This window comes from Lynx rufus, unplaced genomic scaffold (assembly GCF_022079265.1).
Source record: "Lynx rufus isolate CCGP_SWC_20201006 ecotype Redwood Valley unplaced genomic scaffold, mLynRuf1.p SCAF_23, whole genome shotgun sequence".
In the NCBI taxonomy this organism is placed as follows: Eukaryota; Metazoa; Chordata; class Mammalia; order Carnivora; family Felidae; genus Lynx; species Lynx rufus.
The window spans coordinates 15,822,870-15,846,773 of record NW_025814838.1 but is presented as its reverse complement, the minus strand read 5'-3'; the positions used below and the strand labels follow the sequence as shown (position 1 = coordinate 15,846,773).

General features: G+C 55.8%; 1 protein-coding gene across 6 annotated transcripts in view; it reads left to right on the top strand.

The window, feature by feature from the left end:
- CLEC16A (C-type lectin domain containing 16A) overlaps positions 1–23,904 on the top strand; it is a 205,797-nt gene that overhangs the window by 168,503 nt on the left and 13,390 nt on the right. For all 6 annotated transcript variants that reach the window (XR_006963619.1, XR_006963620.1, XM_047087900.1 and 3 more), the window contains one exon: positions 23,724–23,885. Coding sequence is in view for 4 of the 6 variants with exons in the window: in XM_047087900.1 (XP_046943856.1) it covers positions 23,724–23,885 (162 nt within the window). In the remaining 2 variants the exon portion in view is untranslated. The remainder of the gene's footprint in view (positions 1–23,723; positions 23,886–23,904) is intronic.

The window sequence follows — 23,904 nt, the reverse complement described above, 5'->3', positions numbered from 1 at the left end:
AGCCACCGCGCATCTCCCAGCCAGTGCGCACCGAGCACCCCTTGCAGCTCCATTCCCGTCCTCGTGCAGCCGGCAGCCTATGGGGGGGAGGCAGACGTACAAATGGGGCGTCCCTGTTCCACAGGTCACTGGGAGGGGGCGTTCGCTCACAGGCGAGCCACCTAGAGGCCCAGTGCCATCTGCTCGTGAGGATGGCGCTGTCCCCGCGGGGTGTGTAGCTAGCACCGTAGGGTCGGGAAGGCCTTTCCCACCGGCACTCCCAGTAACGCCCTGAGGACAGGGGAAGGGGGAAGCCGAGTCCCGAGAGGCAAGGTGACCGTCCGGGTCATACCTCCGAGAAGCCGCAGTGTGCTTTGCCATCGTCAGGTGGAAAGGTCTGCGTGGCTTGGGCACCACGGAAGAGTGTTTCCTGTGGCTCACCGCGTCACCAGCATCTGGCCAGGTGTCTCCACGATGGGGATCACAACCGCCTGGGGAGGAGGAAGGCCCTGTTACTATCCCTGCTTAACGTGTGAGGGATCTGAGGCCCAGAGAAGTTAAGTCACTTGCCCCGGGTCACACAGTGGTCCGGGGTACTGCCGAAACCCACTCCTTGGCCACCTCACCCCGCGGCCTACTCAGTCCCCTGTCCTGGGATCCTCCTCGGGGCCCGGGGACCTGAAGAAATCCTTAGGCTTGCCTTGGCACAGCCACGTTTGAAAGCCGGGAGGCCATGTTCTCAACTTCAGCCCTTCACACGTGGTCCCTGAGCGGTCTTCGCTCCCGGGCCGAGAAGGGTTTTCTGAGCACGCCTGTCGAGGCGCGCTGATAAATCAGGCCCGAGATGCCTCCGCTTGGCTGGCAGCATTAAGTGGTTGTCTAGGCTTCCCCGGGCCAGTTGACATCTGCCCAGTAGGTGTGAGACATTAACAGCTTATCCTCCTGCTTTTCGCAGCCTGGGCTGGCTCTCCGCCAGAACGCTTCAAAGTAACAATAATAAGGCGCCGACCTGCAGTGGGAAACGCTTGTGCACCAGCTGAACACAGGGGCCCCTGCAACGGAGATTTAAGGTCTGCTAGTCAGGGAAGAGTTTGGCAACCTTCCGGAAGGTTCTAGGGCTGGCCCCGCGTGTAGTTAAGCTCTCCAGTGATGTGAGTTCGGGGAGTTCTGTAGCTCGTTGCCATCATGGCCCCCCAAAGATGGGCTTCTGTGGAAGGCCATGAAGTTCACCTTTTCATGTATTCTGTTGTTCAGCCTGCGTGCACCGAGCGTCTGCTGTGTGGCAGGTGCTGGGCTTGGGTTTGAGGTAACAGCCAGGAGCCTACCAGACACCCCTGGCCCTGCCACACGGAGCTCGCAGTCTGGTAGAAAGAACAGGCCTTATTCATCCGTTTGTACCAGTAAATGATTAGCCACTGCTAGGGAACCTGCGGGGATCAGGGAGGCTTCCCTGGGTACGTGGTGGGGGCTGAGGGCGGGAGGATTCCTTCGAGCAAACTGGATGGGCGGGGACGAGGTGTTCCAGGCAGGGGACAGCGTGTGCAGGGGAGCTGAGCACGGAGTGAGGGCGCTCCCCGGCTCCCATCACTGTGACAGGGGCCAGGCTCCCCATTGCTGCTGCCATCGATGGGCCACCTTTTGTGCTTCGAACTCTGTACCAGGCCTGCTCCGTGGGTTCGTTATCTCGCCTTGTGAGCCTAGGGAGCGGCAGGCTTACGCTCACTTTGCAGTCAAAGTTTCCTCAGTCTGGGGGGGTTACCTGGACTTGCACAGCAGGTCAGCGTCCCCAGCGCCCGCCTACCTCCGCCTGACCCCAGCCCGTGCCCTTGCCGGGCTCCCTCTTCTCCGCGTCCTTGTTGTTACTCTTCCTCCCTGTCCTGTGTTATCGCTCATGTGGCTTAGAGGCCTGCCGGAAGGATCAGGATTCCGTGGCCAACAGGCCCATTGGGTGAGAACTCTAAGTTCCCGACCTCTAATTCGCAAACAGCTGGAAGCCCAAAACCATACTTTGCAAGTGCGTCCTGTCCCTGGCGCTCAGCACTTTTTCAGCAAACCCCTCAGCTTGGCTCCGGACCCCGCTCCATCCAGCTTAGAGGAAGCGCCCCCCTGAGCCTTGGTCAGGACTGCATCACACACAAGGCACAGCAGTGCCTTCCCCAAGGAGCGGAGAGGCCCAGCGCACCGGGCGGCGTCGGGGGCGTCCCTCCAGCCTCGGGTTGGAGAGTGGCCTCGTTCTGCTGTGGCCAGAGGCAGCGGGGCCTGCTCAGCTCGGCCTGGCCTTTGGGGCAGCTCCTTGCTCTGCGGGCAGGTGGGCCTGTCCAGCTGGGAGGTCAGGAAGTCAGCCGCCTAGGACACCCTCACTCAGCTGGAGAGGCCCACGGGACCCGCCCTCGTGGTTTCCCAGGGGCAGCAGCACAGCCTTTTAGCAGCATGGAGTCCCGCCCTGGCTACGCGTTTCTAGAATCGCCTTGAGAGCATTTGAAAAGCCCCCGTGTCCATGCCAGGTGCAGCCCAGTTAAAGTGAGGAGAGGGTCACTGGTGTTTTGTGAGGCTCCCTGACTTGTTCTAAAAGCCCTCCGGTCTTGAGAACGCTATGAGAGATGAAGGCATCTCACTGAATTTCTCTCAGGTGGCTTTACAAGAGAGTCGGGGCGACCCCTGGGGTGAAAGGCCGTGGCCTGGTGATCGTTTCTTTAATCCGCCCATCCTCACCGCACTCTTCCCGCTGGCTTGTGCGGCATGGGGCCCACCGTGACCGAGGTCCCTTCTGCGTAGATCTGATGCACCTGTTACCAGCTCCGTCACCTGTAGCACAGAGGTGGATTGACGGCCTGGAGAGCAGGGCTTGCGTTCAGACCGCCTCTCTCCCATCAGAGCAGCGAGTGAGGGCTGCCCGGGCCTTCAGAGTTTGGGAGCAGATACATCTGGTGCCCTGGGCCCGGTTTCAGGAGACGCCGGTGTTCATCACACTTCCAGGACACCTATCGTGCTCTCGCTACACAGTCTGAGCCTCACTGCAATGGTGCGGGAGCCCCACAGGGGCACCGGCCCAACCAGAATTGGAGGGCAAGGAAGGTTCTGGAAGGAGGCCTTGACAGATGGGCCAGGTTAAACACGGGGCATCCTGGGCAGATGGCAGGCTCTGGGCTGTGAAAACCGTGGTACGTGTGTGGGTCCCGCAAGCAGCCTGAGATGTGTGGGGCAGGAGATGAGGCCACCTGGGAATGACCTCCTGCGCAGGGTTGACCATCTTGGACTTCATCAAAAAGGCCACGGGGGCCACTCATGGGCTCCAAGTCGGGGAAGGAGGGTGCGGGTGTTTACAGCTGCCCTCCGAACTGACCAGGGCTCCCACAGCCCCGGGAGCGGGAAGACCGTCATTCCCAGGGATCGGCCCCAGGCTGGGCTGCCCATGGGATCTGATGACCTATACTTAGCTGGAAAGAAGCAGCCGCTGGAAACAAGTTCTCACACAGAGCACTCATGCACTCCAGGGCCAAAGCTCACCCGGCCTGTTAGTGCACCTCACCTCGGAAATGTGGTCAGAATCCAGTCCCTCCCACCCCTGTACCCATCTCCTAGGCTGGGGTTGGCTCACTTTTCTTAAAGGGCCGGGCAGTCATATTTTAGGCTTTGCCGGCCACGCGGTCTTTGTCACAGCCTGACTGCCTTTGCAGCCAAAGCACCTTGTATAATATGTAAATGAGCAGGTGTGGCCACTTCCAGTGAAACTTCACTTAGAAAAACAGGCCCATTGCCGGATTTGGGATTTGGCCTGCAGGATGTTGTTTGCTGACTCCTGACCTTGGCCTTCACAATCTCTGCCTCTTCAGTATGTTCCCAGCACCATAGCTAGAAGGATCCTTTTCAGGTATAAGTCACATCATGTGTGTCTTCTGCCTAAATCCATCACTGGCTCCCATTTCACTTGAAAGACCAACTCCTTACAGTGGCCCCCGGGGTCCCACACAATCTAGACCCTCTAGACCTCACCCCTCTCCACTGTCCCCCTGACGAACTCCAGGGTGGCCACAGGAGCCTCTGGCTGAGCCTTGATGTGGCCGGGCATGCCCTGCTTTCCATCCCCTGCACTGAGCACTGTCGTCCCAGGTACCTGCGTGGCTCTGTCCTCACTGCCTTAGGATTGTTCCCCAGACTTCTCTGTCTCCGGGCTCTTCCTGAGCAGCCTGTGCACATCACAGCCCTGCCCTACTCCCGGCACTCCAGGTACCCCTGTCCCGCTCAGTTCTCGTCAGAACACTCATTTCCTCCCAGTGTCTTCCCTTTCTTCATTGTCTGCCTACCCCGCACCCCGTCCTTCCCCAGCCCATTATTGAACTGTAAGCTCCAAGAGGGCCGACACTGTGTTTTGTTTTCTGCTAATTGCCCAGCTCCTGGAGCTTCACTGGGATGGGGTACCATACAGATGGTGCTTGGGAAGTCCTGGACGGGTGGGTGGGTAGATGGATGGATGGGCAGGTGGGTGGAGGGATGCATGGAAGGATGCATGGGATGGTGGGTGGGTGTACGGAGAGGAAGAGAGAGAGATTGATGGATGGATGGAACCACCAAATCTTCAATACCCCCTTTACGTGCTAGACATTGTTCACTGTGGACCCAGGGGTATGCTGAACAGACAAGTCCCCTTTGGAGTTCCCAGGCCCCAAGGATCCTGTAGATGCCAACCATGGCCAGGGCCCTGAAGGCATCAGCTGAGAGCTAGGATACTGTGCCACAAAGGGATCCGACTGGGACAGAGAGTCCAGGAAAGCATCTCCAAGGGAGGGTTGTTGACCTGGGAGGAAGTGGAGAAGCAGAGCTGGGCAGGAATCCATCCCAGACAGGAGGCCACACAGACGGGAGAGCTGTTGACGCCTGGGCCCACAGGCTGCCCAGATCCCCAAGGAATGAAAACAGTGCTGTCCGGGTGATAGCCTGCCACCAGTTTGGGCACAGAATTCGCCTCTGTTGTCACTTTCCGCCCTGGCCAGATAAGAGTGGTGCCGAGTCTGGCCCTGTTTCCCAGGAAGGTGCCTGGTCCTTCCCAGCACGTCTCTTTCCGTGTGAGTGGGAGGGATTTTGCAAGGTTCATTCAGCGGAGCTGGGGGTACATGTGTTCGTAACCCCCTTGCTACAAGTCATAATCGTAACTAGTTAGAAGGGGGCGGTGTAGTGGGATTGCACATTTCTGTGAGTAGACTAAAAATTACTGGATTGTACCTTGAAAGTGCGTAGATTGTCCAGTGTGTGAAGTATGGCTTGGTAAAGCTGTCGTATTTTTTAAAACAGTTCTAAACTACTCAGGCTGTCCCAAAGCTGTCATCTTTCTCTAAAGACCAGGTTATCTCATTTGCATCCTAGTTTCATCATAAAATGGTCCAGTTTATGCAGCATTTTCCTTAAAGTGGTCCAGATATTGGGGGGGGGGTGCGGATTGGAACGCACAACACAAGAATAATCTGGAAACCTTGATGCAATCCAGACTCACCTGGCACCCTCCCTCTTCCCTAAAATTTGCCTTTTTTTCCATTTATTTTTGACTTTGAAGAAAATACTCCGCTCTTACTGGTAAAATAGCCTCTTGTTCCCTTTCCTTTCCTGTAAATTATGAGATAAGTTTGTATTTCATACCTTTCCAGAAATCTCTATTGTTTGTGGTCTGACCTCAGAAGCAAGACTTCTGGGAAAGAAAGTAGGTATTAGAATCACCGCTTCGAGCATTTGTCGAAAACCTCTGAAGTGGCCAGCAGTTTGTGTTACGCGTTTGAGACAGAAAACAGGTGAACACCACCTGTTCGCCGCTCAGGAGTCGCTTCCTGGTGCCGGCAGACGAAACGTCAGCCACTCTGTCCAGCTCCTCCAGGGACTTTTTAAAAAGATGATCCCTTGGGGCGCCTGGGTGGCCCAGTCGGCTGAGCGTCCGACTTGGGCTCAGGTCACGATCTCGAGGTTCGTGGGTTTGAGCCCCGCGTCGGGCTCTGTGCCGACAACTCGGAGCCCGGAGCCTGCTTCGGATTCTGTGCCTCCCTCTCTCTCTGCCCCGCCCCGTTCATGCTCTGTCTCTCTCTGTCTCAAAAATAATAAACATTTTTTTAAAGCTTATTACAAATCGGATTCCAAAGGCTGAGAGATGATTAGGGCTAGTGGCAGAAAGGGGTGAAGGTTGTCCGGAGACAAATGTTCAGAGCCGTGGCTGGTGCTACCATCTAGTGGGGCCGGCTCCGGTGTGGCAAGCAGTTGGTACACGCCAGTGCCTGTGCTAAGCGTGGCTCTGTGCACGTCTGCCACGCGTGAGGTGGGGATTGCCTTCTCCTACTGCACCCAGGGAAACGGCGGCTCAAGGCAGCACAGGCCATCCGCAGCAGGCTAGGATTTGAACCCACCTGTCTCCACATCCCTGCGCTCTGTTTCCCTGGCTGTACCCCAGCACTGAGTGCCCCCCTCCCGGCCAGCACTTGTCATGCCCGGCCTCCCCCTGGAGGATGGCCGGGCGAGCACAGCAGTCTTGGAGGGTGGGTCAAGAGCCGCATGCTCAATGTGAACCCCACTGGCACCCTCCCCGCCCCCCCCCCGGTGCGGCGACAGACTGAAATGCCCCTTCTCCGTGACAGGCGATGTGCCCTTCACAGGCCCAGAGGGGCCCAAAAGACACAGTCCGGCAGTTCCGTCTGGGATGTGCTTCTGTCCAAAGAAGTGCTCTCACGATTATTTATTAATTGTGGCAGGGAAGAAAAAAAAAAGAATAGAGTTTCCTGGAAGGGGATAAAAGTTCAATATGATAAACTCCCGAAAAGCAATCAAAGGCCAACGAGGGCAGAAAAATAAAGGACAGAGAGAGTAAGTGAGATGATGAATCAAAGTGGCCGGGGTGTGAGCAGCCCCCCGGGGAGGGGCCGTGTCTCGCGGTGATGGAGGCACGCGGAGTCTCGGAGCAGGAGCGACCTGGGGGCGGTGGTGGCGGTGGGTCCCAGAGCTGCCCTGCGAGGCCGCCAAGGCCCTGGGGATGAGCTGCCGATGACAGAGAGGGACGGGGCCGGTCACCAGTCGGCTGTCCTGCCTTCACCGCAGGCCCGCTCTGTTCATGTGTGCGCTCGTATCTGAACGTGGAGGATTATCGATGGAAACCGTAGAGGGACGGGAAAAAAAAAAAACCCACAGTCCTGCCGCCCGAGAGAAAAGCATTGTAAATATTTCCGCTTTCTTCCCATCTGTGTCTCCTCTTTTTTCCCTGATTTTTAGCCACCCAAGAAATACATGAGTGGATTCTTCATTAAAAAAAAAAAAGAAGAAGAAGAAAAAATCATATCATTACAAATGGGACTTAAGTCCCCTTTAAATACCCTTCCCTGTTCCCACCTCTCCCCAAACATCCCACGGTTTGGCTTCTCTCCTTCCAGAGCCTTCTGTGTGCCGTTGCATTCTCTGCGTGTGCCCATAACCTTCTCTGCAATTCTGAAGCCCAAACAGCACTGGGGGGGAAAAAAAAGATTTTTCCTAACTCACTTGGTGGTGGAATCTGCCTTGAACTATTTGTGAGTTATTTGTAAGAGTCGCAGATGCCATTTATTGTGAATATGTGTGTTTTATTTCTTGCAGAAATGCAATATTTGGGGCTTTGGCTGCCTGAGACCAGCCAAGGGTGTGACCTAACGTATATGTGTGTGCCACATGGCCCTTTAACCCTTAAAGATTCCAAGTTTTAAAACACATCTGGCCTGTGGCGCCTGGGTGGCTCAGTCGGTTAAGCGTTCGACTCTTTCAGCTCAGGTCATGATCTCATGGCTTCGTGGGTTCAAGCCCCGCATGGAGCTCTGTGCTGGCAGAGCCTGCATGGGATTCTCTCTCCGTCTCTCTGCCCCTCCCCTCTCTCTCTCTCTCTCTCTCTCTCTCTCTCTTTCAAAATAAATAAAAAATAAATAAAAACATGTCTGGCCTCAAGGATTTAGGATAAGAAGTCATGGATCTGTAATTGTCTTATGCTGTGGGTTCACCCCCCCCCTTTTTCTTAAACCTGAAAATAATTATAATCCTGATTATCCTTCTGCAACTTAATTTTCGGACACCACTGTGAGTAAAAAGCTTTCCGTGTCATTGGGTACAGATTTCGCTCATTCCTTTCCCTGGCCGTGCAGTGTGGGTGCGGGGGTGTCTTTGGGCGTTGGGTCATTTATAGATTTTCACTCTCCCGGGCAGCGCTGCCGTGGGCATCCTCGGATGCACCTCTCTGTGCACACGTGCAGCCCGGGATCAGAGCTGCTGGGTTGTGGGGTTTTGTTCTTAGAACCATCGCTGTCATGGCAGAATCACGTCCCCCGTCTGGCGTTTTGCTGGCCGGCAGTCTCGTTGCTCCTTGGCTCCTGCAAGGGTCACTCCGATGTGTGCCTTCATCTTCCCACGCAGCTGCCCCGGCACACCTCTGTGTCCACACTGTCCCTTTTCCTAAGGCATTAGAGCCCACCCCTCAAGACCCCGCCACAACTACTCCTGTCTGCGGATGACCTCGTTTCCAAATAAGGCCACATTCTGAGGAATAAGGGCTTCAGCATGAGGATTTGGGGGGAGACACAGTTCAACTCTTGACGGTCTGAAGTTTAGCCGAAATTGACCTAGCCAGGCCATTGACGCTGGCTACTTAGGTCATTTCTGGTGCACTATGCCTCGCTCTGTGATGACCACCCTTGTACAGAAATCTTTGTCCACGCTTCTGGTTACTCCTTTGGAAACCGCTTCTTAGAGTCCGCGAGAATGCCCCTGTTGAAGGCTCCTGACAACACCTTGCCAGGTTGCTGTCCAGAAAGCGGAGTGGGGCGAGGGGTGCCCAGCTGCCCACACCTGTACCCCACACTTGCGCTCAGCGCGGCTCTCCAGACAGGCCAGCCCGCTTGGTGCCTCCAGGCAGAACCGTCCTCGCAGCACGCATGCGCCTGCCTGCCGGCCTGGCCACGTGCGTTCCTCTGTCCAGCCTCATTTCTATTTTATCTCTTACTCCTGCCAAAAAGAGAGTCCACAGGTTAACAGCAAAATAGAAGCCGGAGCTCAAAGTGTCTGTTTAGGGCATGTTCTCTTGCAACCGCATATAGGGAATAAAGATTTCAGAAATACTGGGCTTTCTGGGCATCAGGCACTAAATCAATCAGTGACATTTCACTCACAGGGCAGCTTGCCAAGCCAGACCAGGAGAGAGAAGTAAGTTCTCTGGTTTAGTTCAGCCCGCGAAGCCCACGGCAGCCTCCGTCGTCCCACTGCTTCGAAAGGCAATCCAATAATGAGCACTCAGCCGCTTTGGGGGGGCGGGGGCCGGCCAGGGAGGGGGTCCTCTAGAGCCATTGAAAGCCAGCCAACCCGATGGCTTTTCGGGGTAGATTGGGAGAGCTGGGGTAAAGAACTCGGGGAGCCGGGGCCTTGATTCACGGGGACTTCAGAGAGTGAGGCAGCAGAGGCGCCCCTAGGAGACCTGGGGGCTTGGTGTCCGTGGTGACCAAAGGGACAGGCAGGGCTGCGTGCTTGAGCGCTCCCAGCTGCGAGCGAGCGTTGCAAGACAGACGCTTCACTCAGCAAGGCCGGGCCGGCGTTGCTCTCGCCAGCTTTGTGGAGAGACCAGAGAGCAGGATGCAGGGAAGGATAAATTTAGCCAGCATTTCAGGGGAAAACATCGATCTCAAATGTAGTACTGTCTTTTAAAAGAAAGTAGAAGCCGTAGGCCGGTCATTTGGGATGATTTCACTTGAACAGATAAAAGCCCAAGAACAGCGACTGCTTGCAACCAGCTCACCCCGCGGGCAGCTCCAAAGGAGGGCGGCCGCTCTCTGCACGGGCGTGACGGATGGCCCGCCCTGGCCCCGCTTTGTTTGTTCCCAAGAAAAGGTGCTGCCTTCTTTTCTGGAAAGATTTTATTTAGGTTTATCTTTCCAGTCCCGAAGGTTCCTCTTCGCAAGGAGTGACGCCGGGCCCGGCTCTTGAGTTTTCTGGCGGCGGGCCCAGACCGCTGACATCTGATGTGCTTTGTGTCACTACCAGCCTCCCTCCCCGTGTCTCATAGCTGAGCAAAGGACATCCAGTAGCTGTAGACAGATTTTTTTTGTTTTAAACCGGGTACTTCGGACATTGGCACGGTGGGCGTTGTTCCTACCTAGGTGAGGCCGAGGGAGCCACAGGGTCCCAAATAATAGATCGCCTGTGCGAGTGACGTTGGTGCAGCCTCACTTGTCCAGTGGCCGCAGCATCTTCCGCACTGCCTCGCTCTGACACTGCTCCCTTGTTGGGAAGGGGAAAAAAAAGTCCGGTCTGTCAATATTTGGGGCACTAATCATCTGCATTCGGGCGCCAGGGGTCATTGAAAGGCTGAGACGTTTCCAGGAATTCATGGCTCTAAAAACAAGCTGACCGTAAAGGATTTCCAGCGAGGATATGAAAGAAAAAAAACCCAAATCTCAGCCCCACCCCCACTCACCCGCCCCGAGCACTGTCCACTGGGTCATGGATTCTTGGGAAGAAGTGAAATCGAGGCGCACAGTGGTGTGTGGGTCCCACTTAATAATGAATGTGGAGGAAGGAGAAGGAGGATGTTCAATATTTAAACATTTCAGAGCGCTTCATTTGGTTTGCCAGTTAGTGCCCTCCGCCTGCTTCCTGGACGGGTCCTGTGAAACCCGGGCGCCCTTTGCCTGTGTCCACAGCCGGGCTCTGACACCGGGGCCCCACAGGGGAGGGAGACGAAACCTCTGCTAAGCAGCCTATTCCCGCGGGACGTCTTCTCGTTCACTGTTGGCTTTCTGAAAGGAAGAGGGAAGACCGCGGGAGAAGTGGGGCTTCGATGAATCCTGGGGTACCCGTGAGGACTTTCTTAAGCTTCAGGGTCATCTCTGGAGTTGTCATAATTGCCCCATTTCAGCTCCTTTTAGAGCTTACTCATGTTAACACAGATTTTGTGCTCGGGCTCTTACCTCTAACAAAAAGGCTCAGCAGTGAGACCCCGTGCTCACGTTTAGGAGATGTCTATCCAGTGTACCTACTAGATACGTTCCTTAAAAGTTGCCTAGAATGCAGAATTCTGTGAATCAATTCCTTTTTTCTTCTCGACACACATTATGTGAAAGGAAAAGCATTCCTTTGGCGGGGGGAGGAAAAAACATTTGGCCCCAAGACATAATAAAATCATGCTTAAGGATGCAGCAAACTTTAAAGTCTCTTAGTTAAAGGAAATCAATACTTTTATGATGAAATATTAATAATACTAAAAAAAAAAAATAAGTGAAAAGTACAAATGCAGAATAGCCAGGGTGATTTCAGCGTTGAACACATTAGCTTAGCATTTGCAGGGAAGCACAAAGAGAAAGCAGGGCAAGTGGGGCCCATCAGAGAAGCCCCCTCCAAGGCCTCGCAAGCCCCTTGCCCGGAGTTTTCTGTTGAGAAGACACACGCCCCCTTAAGTGCCAAGATCATTTCCAAGCGTTTTTTGGAAGCAGTTGCCTTTTAGAAACGAAAAGATGACTGTAAGCTGGGGAGGGAGCACGCGTGTGCACGGACCTACACACGGATGTACACGGGATGTGATGGGGACCGAGGAACAGCGATCCAGGGAAAGCCACTCGTTTGAAGGCCCAGGTGGCTGTCGCCTCCCCTTCCTCCTGTGAGTGTTTCCCAGCGCACATCTTTCAAAAGGACACTTGCATTCAGCTCCACCTAAGCAAAGACAGAACACAGTCACGCATGTCTTGAACCCAAACGTGACCGATGAGATTCTAAGGCTCCTGATGAAAATAACAAGAATCCCATCCTCTTATCTACGGTTTGCATATACATCTCTTGAACTTAGATATTTGTCTTCATTGACTGCTAAGATCTTCGGTCACAACTGATCACAGGAGGAAGAAGCTTGCTTTGTGTCGTGCCGTTTTCTCTAGAGGGCCGAGAGACATGCCCCCCGCGGGTAAGGAAAGACACACAGACACGGGAGGGGCACCTGGATGGCTCAGAGCGTCCGACTTTGGCTCAGGTCGTGAGCCCCGCGTCAGGCTCTGTGCTGACAGCTCAGAGCCTGGAGCCTGCTTCAGGTTCCATGTCCCCCTCTGTCTCTGCCCCTCCCCTGCTCACACTCCGTCTGTCTCTCTCTCTCAAAAAAAAAAAAAATAAACGTTAAAAAAATTTTTTTATGTAAAAAGGAAAAAAGAAAAGACACACAAAGATGAAAATCCTCAATTCTTGCCTCGTTGGACCCGAGGTCTAGGTGCGACGCATGTCCGTTAAGTAATCAGAACGGCCAGCACCACCTGAACACGTGACCTGTGTCAACGCATTCGGCCAGGTGTGCTGCTGTCACCCCCTTGACACGGGAGCGCACACCGGCCTACAGCGTGAAGCGGCTCCCCTGTGCTCGCACGTCCGCGTGGGGTGGCCAGACCCCCGGCGCTTTCTCCACCCCGTGCCCCGTGCCCGGAGTGGGACCTACGGGCCCAGAGCCAAGCGTGTGATCTCGAGGCTCCTCCCTCGCGGATGACAGAGCTGCGTGCACAGCTGCCCGCTTGCCTGTGTCCCGCGGGTATGCCGCGACAGAAGCCGATAAAGTCCCTGTCCACTCGAGGACCTGGGTTATGGCTTTTGAAGCTTGTTCTGGGCCCCCTTCCACCGCGATCTCTGTACGGCTCTGGACACACTGATTCTGTCGGACTCACGTACTTGGAGAGAGTGTGTCCAGTTCTTTTTGTAGATGACGTGGAATGGGACATCATCTGCTGGTGGGGCCCAACCCCGATCCGTTAAAGCACCCGGTAGAAGGGGCTTTGGTGACGTGGCCCGGCTGCAGAAGTTAACCACCCGACTCTGCGGAGCCTGGGTCCTCGCAAAGTGCACGCGCCATCGGGGCCGCGGGTGTGGGGCTCTGCTTTGGGAGCGTATTTATTAAGTCTGTGCCGAGGGCACGCGCCTTCTGCAGAAGACCCAAACACATTCCCTGGCTCCCGTGCACACCACCACTCTGTAGAACACACGAGGCGGGCGTGCACGTCGGCGTGGCCCTAACCCTGCTGTGGCCCGAGCGCACAGAGCACAGCTGGGGAGACGAACGATTCGGCAGAAAGAACCAGGCGCTCCCAAGGCTGGCGAGAGCTGCGGTGGGGGGGGGGGGGGGGGCATCCTTTGCCAGCAAGGTGACCCACCCCCGCCCTGGCCAGTGGCTCCAGGTTCTGCCCCGTCGGGCGCCGGGACCGCAGGAGTCGGGGGTCGGTGACCCCTCTGCCCTGACAACTGTCTAACCTGCCTCCCTCTCCCTGCTCTTTCAGCCCTGGTTCCTGCCTTAGTAGAGAGGCAGTCGAGATGGCCACTGCTGAGCTTTCTAATGCCTTTGCTGAGAGAGTGTTGGGGAGCTCTCTGCTTGCTAATGTACAGACGGTAATACCACCGGAAAGGGCAGGGGGCTGGGCGCGGCGGGGGCCCGGGCCTCGGGAATGAAGTCCAAGTCCTGGCAGCCTTCGGTTTTAAAACTCCAGAGCGAGGTGATGCCGCCATAAGAGCCTCTCAAGAGACCTAGTGCCCCCGGGCCCCCCACATGCCGCCGACCCTCCGTGGCCCGGAGAGGGTCCCGTGTTCGAGACACCGGAAAGGGTGCCGGCACAGCAAGGTGCTGGTATTCACACGGCCCAGACGCTCCCCGGCAGCCAGGGGGCCATCGAGGCTTCGCCTCCCTGGTCGGTAGTGGCCCACTCAGGCAGGCTTCACCGGGGAGCAAAACCACTTTGAGGGCCAAGGCCGGGGCAGAGACGGCACAAAAAGAAAGCAAGATACTGAAAGGCCGTTTTTTCCTTTCTGCAGGTTTTCAAGTATAGTCCTTAGAATCCAAGAGGATTTGTCCATGGATACAGAGCTATAGGCCAAAAGATTCTGCAAGTCCCAGCTATTTTTGTACGTTGGACACGTTACCCCTTTCGATGCAACCAGAAATAAAAGTCTTGTGGCATTTTCAGGTGCAGCTGGTCACTGATCTAGGGGTCATGTGACCCGTGGTGACGTTGCTCAGGCCTGGCTCAAAAGAGGCGTTAGAAATGCCCCATTTCCCAGGCTCCTGATTTGCCCCCTGGACCAGACAGGAGGTGCACATGAAGCAAATCAGAAACGGTTTCCAGGGGCCGGTCGGGGGGAAGCCCGGAGATCACCCCTAAAGCCCAGAGCTTTGTGCACACACCCCTGTAGCAGAAAATCACGTGTGGTTCGTCATGAAGGGAAACCGGAAGGGTCTGTGGGCAGATTCCCGCGTCTTCCACCCTCACCTCAGAGTCCTCGCAGTGAGGGAGGGAGCTGTGGGGGACGCCCCAAGGGTCCTGCTGGCCTGCAGGGTTCTGAACCCTGCACCCGTGTTGGTAGATGCTTTCATTTTGTGTGAATTCTTTGGAAGAGTCATGGGTGGGCACCCAGGCCTGGCCTGGCCCGTTGTGGGTATGCTACTCTTGGGCTTGAATCTGAACCCTGCCTCCTCAGTCCCCCACACACACGCTCTTGGAAGACTTGTGGGTAATTTGGCTTTTCTGGTGTGGCCCCCGACTCCATGGCCCCCAGCCCCCACCACCCTTGGGCATCACTCTCCTCTTTCCGGGGGCGGGCTTCAGAGCCAGCCTCCTGAGTCCACAGCATGGACGAGAAAGCTCCGTGTGGTCTGTCGGCCCTACCCTGTAGACTCTGGGGTCTGCCCAGGGGCCCCGGCAGGCTGAGGCTCCAAACTCAGTTCTCCCTAGCCCTCCTCCCGCCCGGGCACCTGGCAGACTGCACTGGGAGGGGAAAGGGCAGAACCATCCAGGGAGGAAACCATCCAGGAACCATCCTGGATGGAAGGAACCATCCAGGGAAGAAACTCTGTGGCGGCCATGCTTGCCGTCTTCGGTTCCATGCGCGAGGAGGTCACAAGCCATGCCGATTTGTGACCGTTTCCCAGCAACGCTGGGGCGGTGAGAAAACACGAACGCTGTGTCGTGAAAACCTGTCATGAAAAGGCCAGCTGGGGGCACCTGGCCCCACGGGCCTCATTCACATTGGAGAACGCCGAAAATGCTCAGGTTGCTTCTCCTGAATCGGCCCTCAGCAGGCTTCATTTTCTGCTTTTCGGTGTGGAACGAGCATGAGTAAATCTTGGCTTTTGCCTGGGCAGGCCGCTTTCCCCCTCGAAATCCTAGAGCTCTTTCCTGAAAAAGCCTGGGCCTCTGAGGCACAGCTTCACGAGACCGAAGTGCCCCCGAGTCACGTAGTCCGGACGCAGAAGCCTCATGGCGGTTGCTCGGCCACACGCGCTCACGGCCCACACAGGTGGGGGGCGCCCTTGGTTCCCTCGGCTGGGGTGGCCTGCTGCTTGTTTAAAACATGGAACTTGAATTAAGTTGTCAACGCTACTGAAAATCAGGAGGTTTTACGTAAAATCCGCATACCAGCTTCCCCGGAAGAACAGGAAACTGCGGCCAGGCGAAGGCCAGTGCTCTCAGGCAGCGGCCGTCGGGAGGGGCTGGGGAGCTTCACTTTCCCGCTTGCTCCAGGCGCTTGACCAGTCCCTTCTGCCCCCACCCCCCGACGCAGCGGCCGAGTGTCCACATGATGGGTTTCTTTTTCTGACAGAAGGGAACTGTTCCTCAGAGCCCACATCATAACCAAAGAAGGGAAGACAGGTGGTGGGTGGGGAGGGCCGTTCACCCTTCGAGACGGCCCCTCCTCGTTCACCGACGTTACCGGCCTGGCCCTGCCGTGCCCGGGCCTGCGGCCCATAGCCTTCAGGCTCTGAGGGACCCGCCTGCTGTGTCTCTGAGGTTCAAAGGTAGGACCTGCACCGGTGTCTGGAAGAGCCAGCAGAAGCCCACCCCTGGCAAGGCACCCTGCAGCCGGGCGGTTCTGCTTTTAGCTCGTGTACAGTGAGGGAGAAACGTTTGAAAAGCGCCGTGAGGTGCCATTACATTTCCAGAATGGGGCCCCATCTCCAGGCAGACAGTAGCGTCTTCCAGGAGGGGGTAGAGACAGGAACCTTGCATGCGAACCTGTGTGTCACAAGAGTGAGGTCACTGGGGGAGCTTTTCCTTGAGGTCTTGGCTCCCAGGAAGCACAGAGCCAAACAGGTGACGTCAGCTTCCCATAGCTGGCTGCTGTTCTGGGGCACTTTTTCAGTTTCCACCTGCCTTTCAGTGGTAGACTCTCGTCATTCAGTTTGTGTTTCAGTGGCTTTCAGCATTCAGTATCTATGGCCTTCGGGTTTGGGTTTTAAAATCTAAGCCACCGAGGTGCCTGGGTGGCTCAGTCGGTTAAGCGTCCGACTTCAGCTCAGGTCATGATCTCGCGGTTTGTGCGTTCGAGCCTTGCGTCGGGCTCTCTGCGGTCAACACAGAGCCTGTTTGGGATTCTGTCTCTCCCTCTCTGTGCCCCACGCCACCCCACCCCCCCCCTCAAAATAAGTTAAGTCAACTTAAAAAAAAATAACGTAAAATCTAAGCCACCTCAAATCCTTCCTGGAAGCAGGTAGTACGTAAGAGCATCTGTAGGGGTTGAGGCAGTGGGGCGAGGCGTGTGCCGTTTAGCAGAGTGCTGAATCCCTCCTGGGTGAGCTGTAGGCGGGCCAGCCGGGTTCCTTCCCCTTCAGCTGTCCGCGGGGTCCCTGTGGAATCCCCCGGTTGCTGCCGTAGTTCTCTCATCGTCTAGGTTTTACCCAGAAGTGGTGGCACGTAAGCGATGTCCCCCGAGGAATTGCATCGCAACACTGCACAAGCGCTTGGCAGATGACAGAGGTCAGCTGGGACCTCCCTGCCCCTCAGAGATTTAGGCAACCTTTGGTTCCCACCCCCCAGTTCTCCAGCTGCATACGTGCAAGCCTTCCCACCCTCTGGTCTCTCAGATCTGGGCCCTCTCGCATGATCTCTGCCTGGCGTGGTGTGAACCCAGATGGAAACTCGGTCCCTTCCCTGGTTTCCACCTAAAAAGTCCACTTGTACCTCACAAGGAAAGAGTTGAAGGAGCGTTTCCCAAAGATTGGTGGAGGTGGTTGTGAGGAAGTTCACCTCTCCCATCTCAGTTACCCCCTTTCCTTCTTTCTGCTCACTCCGCCGCTCCCAGAATCCCCCAGAAAGCACAGACCAGCTTTCCCTCCACCAGCTCTGGAGACCAGCTAGTCCCTGCCCCTGCAAAGCTCGGCTTACATCCCTGCACTAACAAAGCTTTTTTGCAACTGTCAGTTAAGGTTAGGTTCGACTACACAGTAAAGAAAGACCCCGACGAGATGTTTCTTTCCCTCTCAAGTAGAGGAAGTGGAGATCGTCAAATATGGCACAAAGCATGAGGGACCCAAACCTCTACCGGCTCCGTGCTGTCATCTCTAATATGTGATTCATCCTCGTGGTCCAAGACAGCTGCTGGAGTTCCAGCTATCACATCCATGTTTCAGGAAGCACAGTGGAGGAGGCTTCCTGAAAATCCGACGTGCCACTTTCATTTCTATCTCATTGTCCACAACTTAGCCCCATGGCCAGGCCCAGCTGCCAGGTCCTGTAACTAATGAAGGGGAAATTGGGTGTTTGGAGACAACTCATAGTCTCAGAAATACTGTCCAAATCCCTCTGAACCCCAGAGGATCCCAGGTGTTACCCGTTAAGTGAGGAACGCTGTACAAACCACCTAGGCATCTATGCAGGGAAGGGTCTTAGGCCCTACTCGGGAGGGCCGCTCCTGTAGAGCAGATGAGGCAGGCTGCGGGAGCCAGACGAGAGAATAGTTAACCGTGCTTCCGGCAGAAACCCTTGCCCAGGCTGTCCCTGACCTTTAAAGAATGGGGAGAGGATTTATGAAGACAGAAAAGAGGCACAGGCGACTTCTAAACCAAGGGAAGATCCCAGCTGAGGCAGAGAGTGAGTGGTCCTTGTCGCTCGGTCTGAGGACCCACACGGGCTGCTGGAGGCAGGCAGCACGGTGTCAAATGCCCTGCCAGTGATCCCATAGCGGGGAGGGTTTGGGGAAGGAGCTGAGCCAAAAGGTCTGTGGGGTCTGGAACTTCCCTGAGTCCCGGGGAAGTTCTTTGACCAAGAATCTGGGCATAAGTAGAGTGTAACAACCAGAACACCTGGGAGCACAAAGCAAGTCAGGTTGGGGGGGGGGGGGGGGAGTCTGTTCCCCACTCCCGTTGCTGCCACGTGGGACTGGGGCCCCATACTGCCAGATCTTCCTATTTGTTTTTTAATTTTTATTTATTTATTAAGTTTTTTTTGAGGGGGAGAGAGAGAGGGAGACAGAGGATCCAAAGCGGGCCCTGCACCCACAGCACAGAGCCCGACGTGGGGCTCGAACCCACGAACCATGAGATCATGACCTGAACCAAAGTCGGACGCCCAGCCGAGCCCCCCAGGCGTCCCCAGATCTTCCTGTCTTTGAAAAAGCCAGAAGTCCAGATTTGTATGTAAAAATCTCCCATTGTAAAACAAGAAGACCGTAAGCTTGGTGTGAGAGAAACAAGACACATCTGTGAGCCCCTGGGCTGCTGTCGGCCAGCTCTGGACCCTGACTCGCTTAGCAACCTGCTTCTCCCCAGGGAAAGCTTTAGTGGCTGTCCTTTCCAGAGAGCGGGGTATGTACAAAGTGTATTCAACGTATAGTTTTCAGCGTCTTCTCCTTTGCCTGCTCCCAAAAAGGCCACAGTGCTCAAATCATATGTGTGTTGTAGGTAAAAAGTATTGACCATTTAAGCCAAGAGATTCTCACTTACTGTCTTGTTTTTCACATAAAGATGTGGAGACCCGCAGAGGAGAGGTCGCGAAGCCATTTGGGCAGAGCTTGGACCAGACTTGCAGTTCTGACTCCCAGCCCAGTGCTCCTTCTATCAGTGGGCCTAAAATAGAAGGCTGACCTTTTTGTGGTATTTGTGTGCTTGACAAAGCCAGAGAGTTACTCATGAGTTCATTTTCCCAGAATAACTGGCAGAAGGGGGCCAGAGGGCGGGAGGAAGACCCGGGCCTGCCCCTGTGACACCCGCGCTCCTGGAAAGCAGGGGACGCGTCTCGCCATTAGAACGCTGCCTGCTCTGGGAGCACCGCGCCTCGCCCCGGCTTTGCGGAGGCAGTTAGTCGGGGGGAGAGAGCTTTGGAGGCCAGGACAGATCCCAGGGGTGCATTAGGGCCCCGGGAGCTTGAGCCTGCCCAGGTCCTGTCCCCACCTTCACCCTCCCTTCTTTTTCTGGTATAAAATAATAATCATAGTCAGAATCTTGAAAAAAAAATCAGACAAGCACAAAAATGAAAACGAGAACTCTCGTAATAAAACCCATGACTTTAGCTTTGATCCCTGCAATCTCCGCAAGGAGGAAGACGGAACATGATTTTTTTTTTTTTTTTTACGATAACAGAAACATGTGGGACATGCTTTTTCTAATCTTTGCTCGTTTACTGTGTCCAGCGTTTTCCTCCAGCCTTCATCTTCTCTCCAACCAGCATTTTTTAGAAAATTGTTTTTAATGTATTTATTTATTTGGAGAGAGAGAGAGACAGAGAGAGAGACAGAGCATGAGTGGGGTAGGGGCAGAGAGAGAGGGAGACAGGCTCCAGGCTCCGAGCTGTCAGCACAGAGCCCGATGCGGGGCTCCAACCCACAAACAGCAAGATCGTGACCTGAGCCGAAGTCAGACGCTTATCTGACTGAGCCCCCCCGGGTGCCCCTCAAGTCAGCATTTGTATCTACAGCAGAGGGTTTCATCGCCTAGACGTATCCATGTTCATTTGACCTTTCCCTGTTGTTGGGCATTTCTTTTTTTTTTTTTTTTCAACGTTTTTATTTATTTTTGGGACAGAGAGAGACAGAGCATGAACGGGGGAGGGGCAGAGAGAGAGGGAGACACAGAATCGGAAACAGGCTCCAGGCTCCAGGCCATCAGCCCAGAGCCCGACGCGGGGCTCGAACTCACGGACCGCGAGATCGTGACCTGGCTGAAGTCAGACGCCCAACCGACTGCGCCACCCAGGCGCCCCTGTTGGGCATTTCGTACACACATCAGTGCTTCGAACATCCGTACCGTTCCCTCTGTGGGTCCACCCACGTGCTTCCCACAGCCTAAAGTTCTAGACGTGGAATCCATCAGATGGTGTGAAAATCACATGGCCTTTGATACGCGTTTCGCAGGCTGTTCTGGAGCCATCCTCAGGGAGAGCCAGGAATTTTATCTGCTGGAGGCGATCTCAGAGAGGCCTCTCTGCCTGTGCCCTTGTCCCAGGTCTGGCACGTCTGCGTCTGCAAGTACTTGGCATCCGTGTGCGTTTGACTCGTGCCCAGAAAGCCCCTGGGCACCTCCGCCGACGTTGATTCACCAAGAACCGCCTCGCAGAGATGGAGCAAGAAGCAGCGGCAAGGCCCCAGAGTTCTTTCCAGGGCCTTCCTGACCCTCTGACCGGTCAAACTGGCTCTCAAAGTGGCTGCCACTTCCATCTGGAAAGGAGCCCCTTCAAATGACAGGGAGAATCTGGGCACCTGGCAAAAAGAAAAAACGTCCCTGAGCCTTTCTGGGTCTCCAGTGCCAGGGGGCGGGGAGAGAGGAGTACACAGCAGGGCAGAGGAGGGAGGGCCGTTTGCACAGCAGCAAGCAAGGGAGGGATGTATTCAGTCGCCTCCGCTCAGCTAGACCCTGCCGACAGGTGGGATCAGAAGTTGGTGATTTTTTTTTTTTTTTTTCTGTTTAAATCTCGGCACGTACGAAAGGTCCACAGTATTTACGGTCGATCTATGGCCTGACCCTGACCCCTTCCCCACACGAAGGAACTTTAGTCTCCTGGCTGAATTTCAGCACCTTGTCTGCTGCCCCACATGCCCCAGGGCATAAGCCAGGGCTTTAAAGAGCACGAGAGAGAAGACGTTGTCTTCAGAGAAGAGGTAGGTGACCACCTTAGTGACGGCCACGCTGTCAGTTCATTCCGGCCAGGGCGTCGTCGGAAGCGTAAAAGGCTGAGTCCCGACCCTGTTACCACTCTTGGCCGCCCCGGTGTTCGTCACGCCGATAAATGCGCAGCTCGGGAAAAGCCATCTTGACGTTTTGATTTGTTAAGGCGTGATTCATTTTCGAGTCAAGTTAACAGCTTGTAAACTTGGGGGTTTACCGCTTGAAGTGATTAAGAAGTAAGCGGCTATAAAGCCCGTGCTGTGGGGCTGCGGCTGATTGCCCCCTGGGAATCTTCCTGCCTGGCGTCTGGATTCGCCTCGACGTCTGCCGGAGTTCATCGGAGCCTCCCCCTCCGCCACAGACACAGTGTAGCGCGTAACGCATCTCGCTGGGAACTCGAGTGCGTCCGGCCTGCGCTCCCTGCAAGCAAACCTGCGCAGTAGGCCGGGGGTGGGGAGTCGTGCCCGCCACGAAAGAGAAGCTGGTGAATACCCACCCCGCTCCCACAAGACCTCACATCCACCTGCTCTTACATCGCACAACCCGGAGGGCCTGGCTCAGGGTAGAAATACAGACCCTGCCCGCCCGAGGGGAGGGGAGTAGGGGTTGAGTAGAGTGGGTGCAGGGGAGCAGGAGGTACGGGCCTCCAGTTAGGGAACGAGTTAAGTCACGGGAACAAAAAGCAGAGCGTAAAGAATAAAGAGTGTTATAATAGTGATGTGACGATATAACAGGGCAGAAGGTAGCCTCACTTGTGCTGAGCACAGCATAATGTAGAACCTTGACTCGTCGCTAAGTTGTACACCTGAAACTAATGGAACATTGGGTGTCAACTGTACTCAAATAAAAATCACTAAAAAGTCACATCAAAGTAAGATAATAAAGACCCAGTTTTTAAGGAGCCAATCCTCAGGCAAAAATAACTTGGGGCGCCTGGGTGGCGCAGTCGGTTAAGCGTCCGACTTCAGCCAGGTCACGATCTCGCGGTCTGTGAGTTCGAGCCCCGCGTCAGGCTCTGGGCTGATGGCTCAGAGCCTGGAGCCTGTTTCCGATTCTGTGTCTCCCTCTCTCTCTGCCCCTCCCCCGTTCATGCTCTGTCTCTCTCTGTCCCAAAAATAAATAAACGTTGAAAAAAAAAAAATAAATAACTTCACACAAACATTAATACCAAATAGCTCCTCCGCAGGGGCCGGGTACCGGGTCCCCCTAGTCCTAAGCGGGGACGAAGCAGCAGGTTCCCACCCCCCACCCCCACCCCACCCCAGCCAGGCCCATGTTTGCCCACCGGTGGGTGAAGGGAAGGGGCTCAGGACAGTACGGTTACTCGCCCCGTGGGCTGGTAAGTGAGCAGATCGGATCGGGGGTAGAACCCAAGCTTTCCTGGCACCAGAGTCCAGGCTCCGTGTGCTGCTTCGGTCAAGGGCCAGAGAGTAAAATATTTCAGGCTTTGCAGGCCATGTGGCCCCTACTCCATGTGGCCAGTGTAGCTCGAAAGCCACCACAGACTAAGTATGCAAGCAAGGAACCGTGGCTGTGCTCCAGGTGAACTTTATTTACAAAACAGTGGGCTGTAGTTTGCTGACTGCTGCTTGACCCCCCTGCCGCCTTCTTGAGTTCTGAGAAAGGTGAGGTCAGGGCCTAGAGAACCTTCTAGAAGAAGTGTCAGCAGGAGCCAGGCACTATGAAGTTCAGCCAGTGCAGGTGGCGCGAATGAGATTTGGGGCTGGCTGGGGCGGGCATGCTTACGGAGTGGAGAGCTTGGACGTGGTTGGCCAGGAGGTTGGGGTCCCCCCTCTCACCTAGGAGGACTTGCCCCCCAATTCCCATTCCGATTTGGTGCCGCTTCTGAATTACGGGGCAGAAGCAGCTTGACCAGGGTCCTGCCCAGCTCGTGGGGGCTGAAGCAGGAGCCACCATGGTCCACGTAGTCTCCTGGGCTCGTCAGCCAGGCCTTTGTTCCATGGGAACTTCGTGCGTTTAGTGAGTAAAATCAGAAGCTATGGGCCTTGAGAAAAGCAGGCTGTGAAAATGGCAGAAGCCACGGTCTGCAGACAGAAAGCACACATCCCTGTAAAAGGGGCTCCTCTCGCCATAAAGAACACTCTGCTCTCCCCGCATGCCCCGTGCCCCGCTGTACCCCCACTGCAGTGCGGTGACAAGAACCTGGTCATGATACCCCCAGCCCGTAGTCGGGGGTGGTGCTGGCCGCGTGTGCTTCCGCGTCCGCGTGGTAAGTAGAGCTCTGAGTGTCTCCGAAGCGTGGCGCTCGCGGGCCTCACAAACATGCGGTCCCCGTCTCTCAACCCAGAGCCGCTCCAAGGGCGGGGTGGAGCCCCGCGTACGGGCGCCTTTCACCAGAGCCTCCAGAGCGGGGCAAAATCTGGGACAGGGAGAGTCCGGGGGGCTCCTCCCCCTCCCGCCCAGTGGCCTGCCTTGGACAGAACTCGGGGGCGTTCGCAAGGGCCCCAAGACTTTGCCGTGAGGGTGTCTCGCGTCCCTGCGCGGACTTCACCACGATGCCTGTGAAGCCCCAAGGCTGCGCGTCCCCTTCAAGGGCACAGCCAGCCCGTGGCTGAGCCAGCGTCAAGCGCTCAGATTTATGGCTCGCGGCCCTCAGCTCTACGGCCAGCTGCACCCTCCTCCTTGAAACAGCTCTGAAGCGTGTCCAGGTGTGACCAGAGAGGTCAGCTCACTCTGGGGAGCGGACCCAGACTTTCAGGGCGCCGGGTTGGGTTGGTTTTGCCTTAAGGCTCCCGGCCCCACTTTTGAGGTGCGGGCTTGCCCCAGGGGGTCTCACACGCAGTTGGGGAGCACGGCGCCCCTCCTGCCGGGCCAGCGTGTTTCTTCCTGCTTGGTCACCTCCCCGCCTGTCTTGCAGGCTTTGCCGTGGCCCAGTGCATAAACCAGCACAGCTCGCCGTCCCTGTCCTCGCCACCGCCGTCTGCCAGCGGGAGCCCCAGCGGCAGCGGGAGCACCAGCCACTGTGACTCTGGAGGCGCCAGCTTGTCGTCCACCCCTTCCGCCATCCAGAGCCCGGCAGGTATTGCCCGCGTGACGTG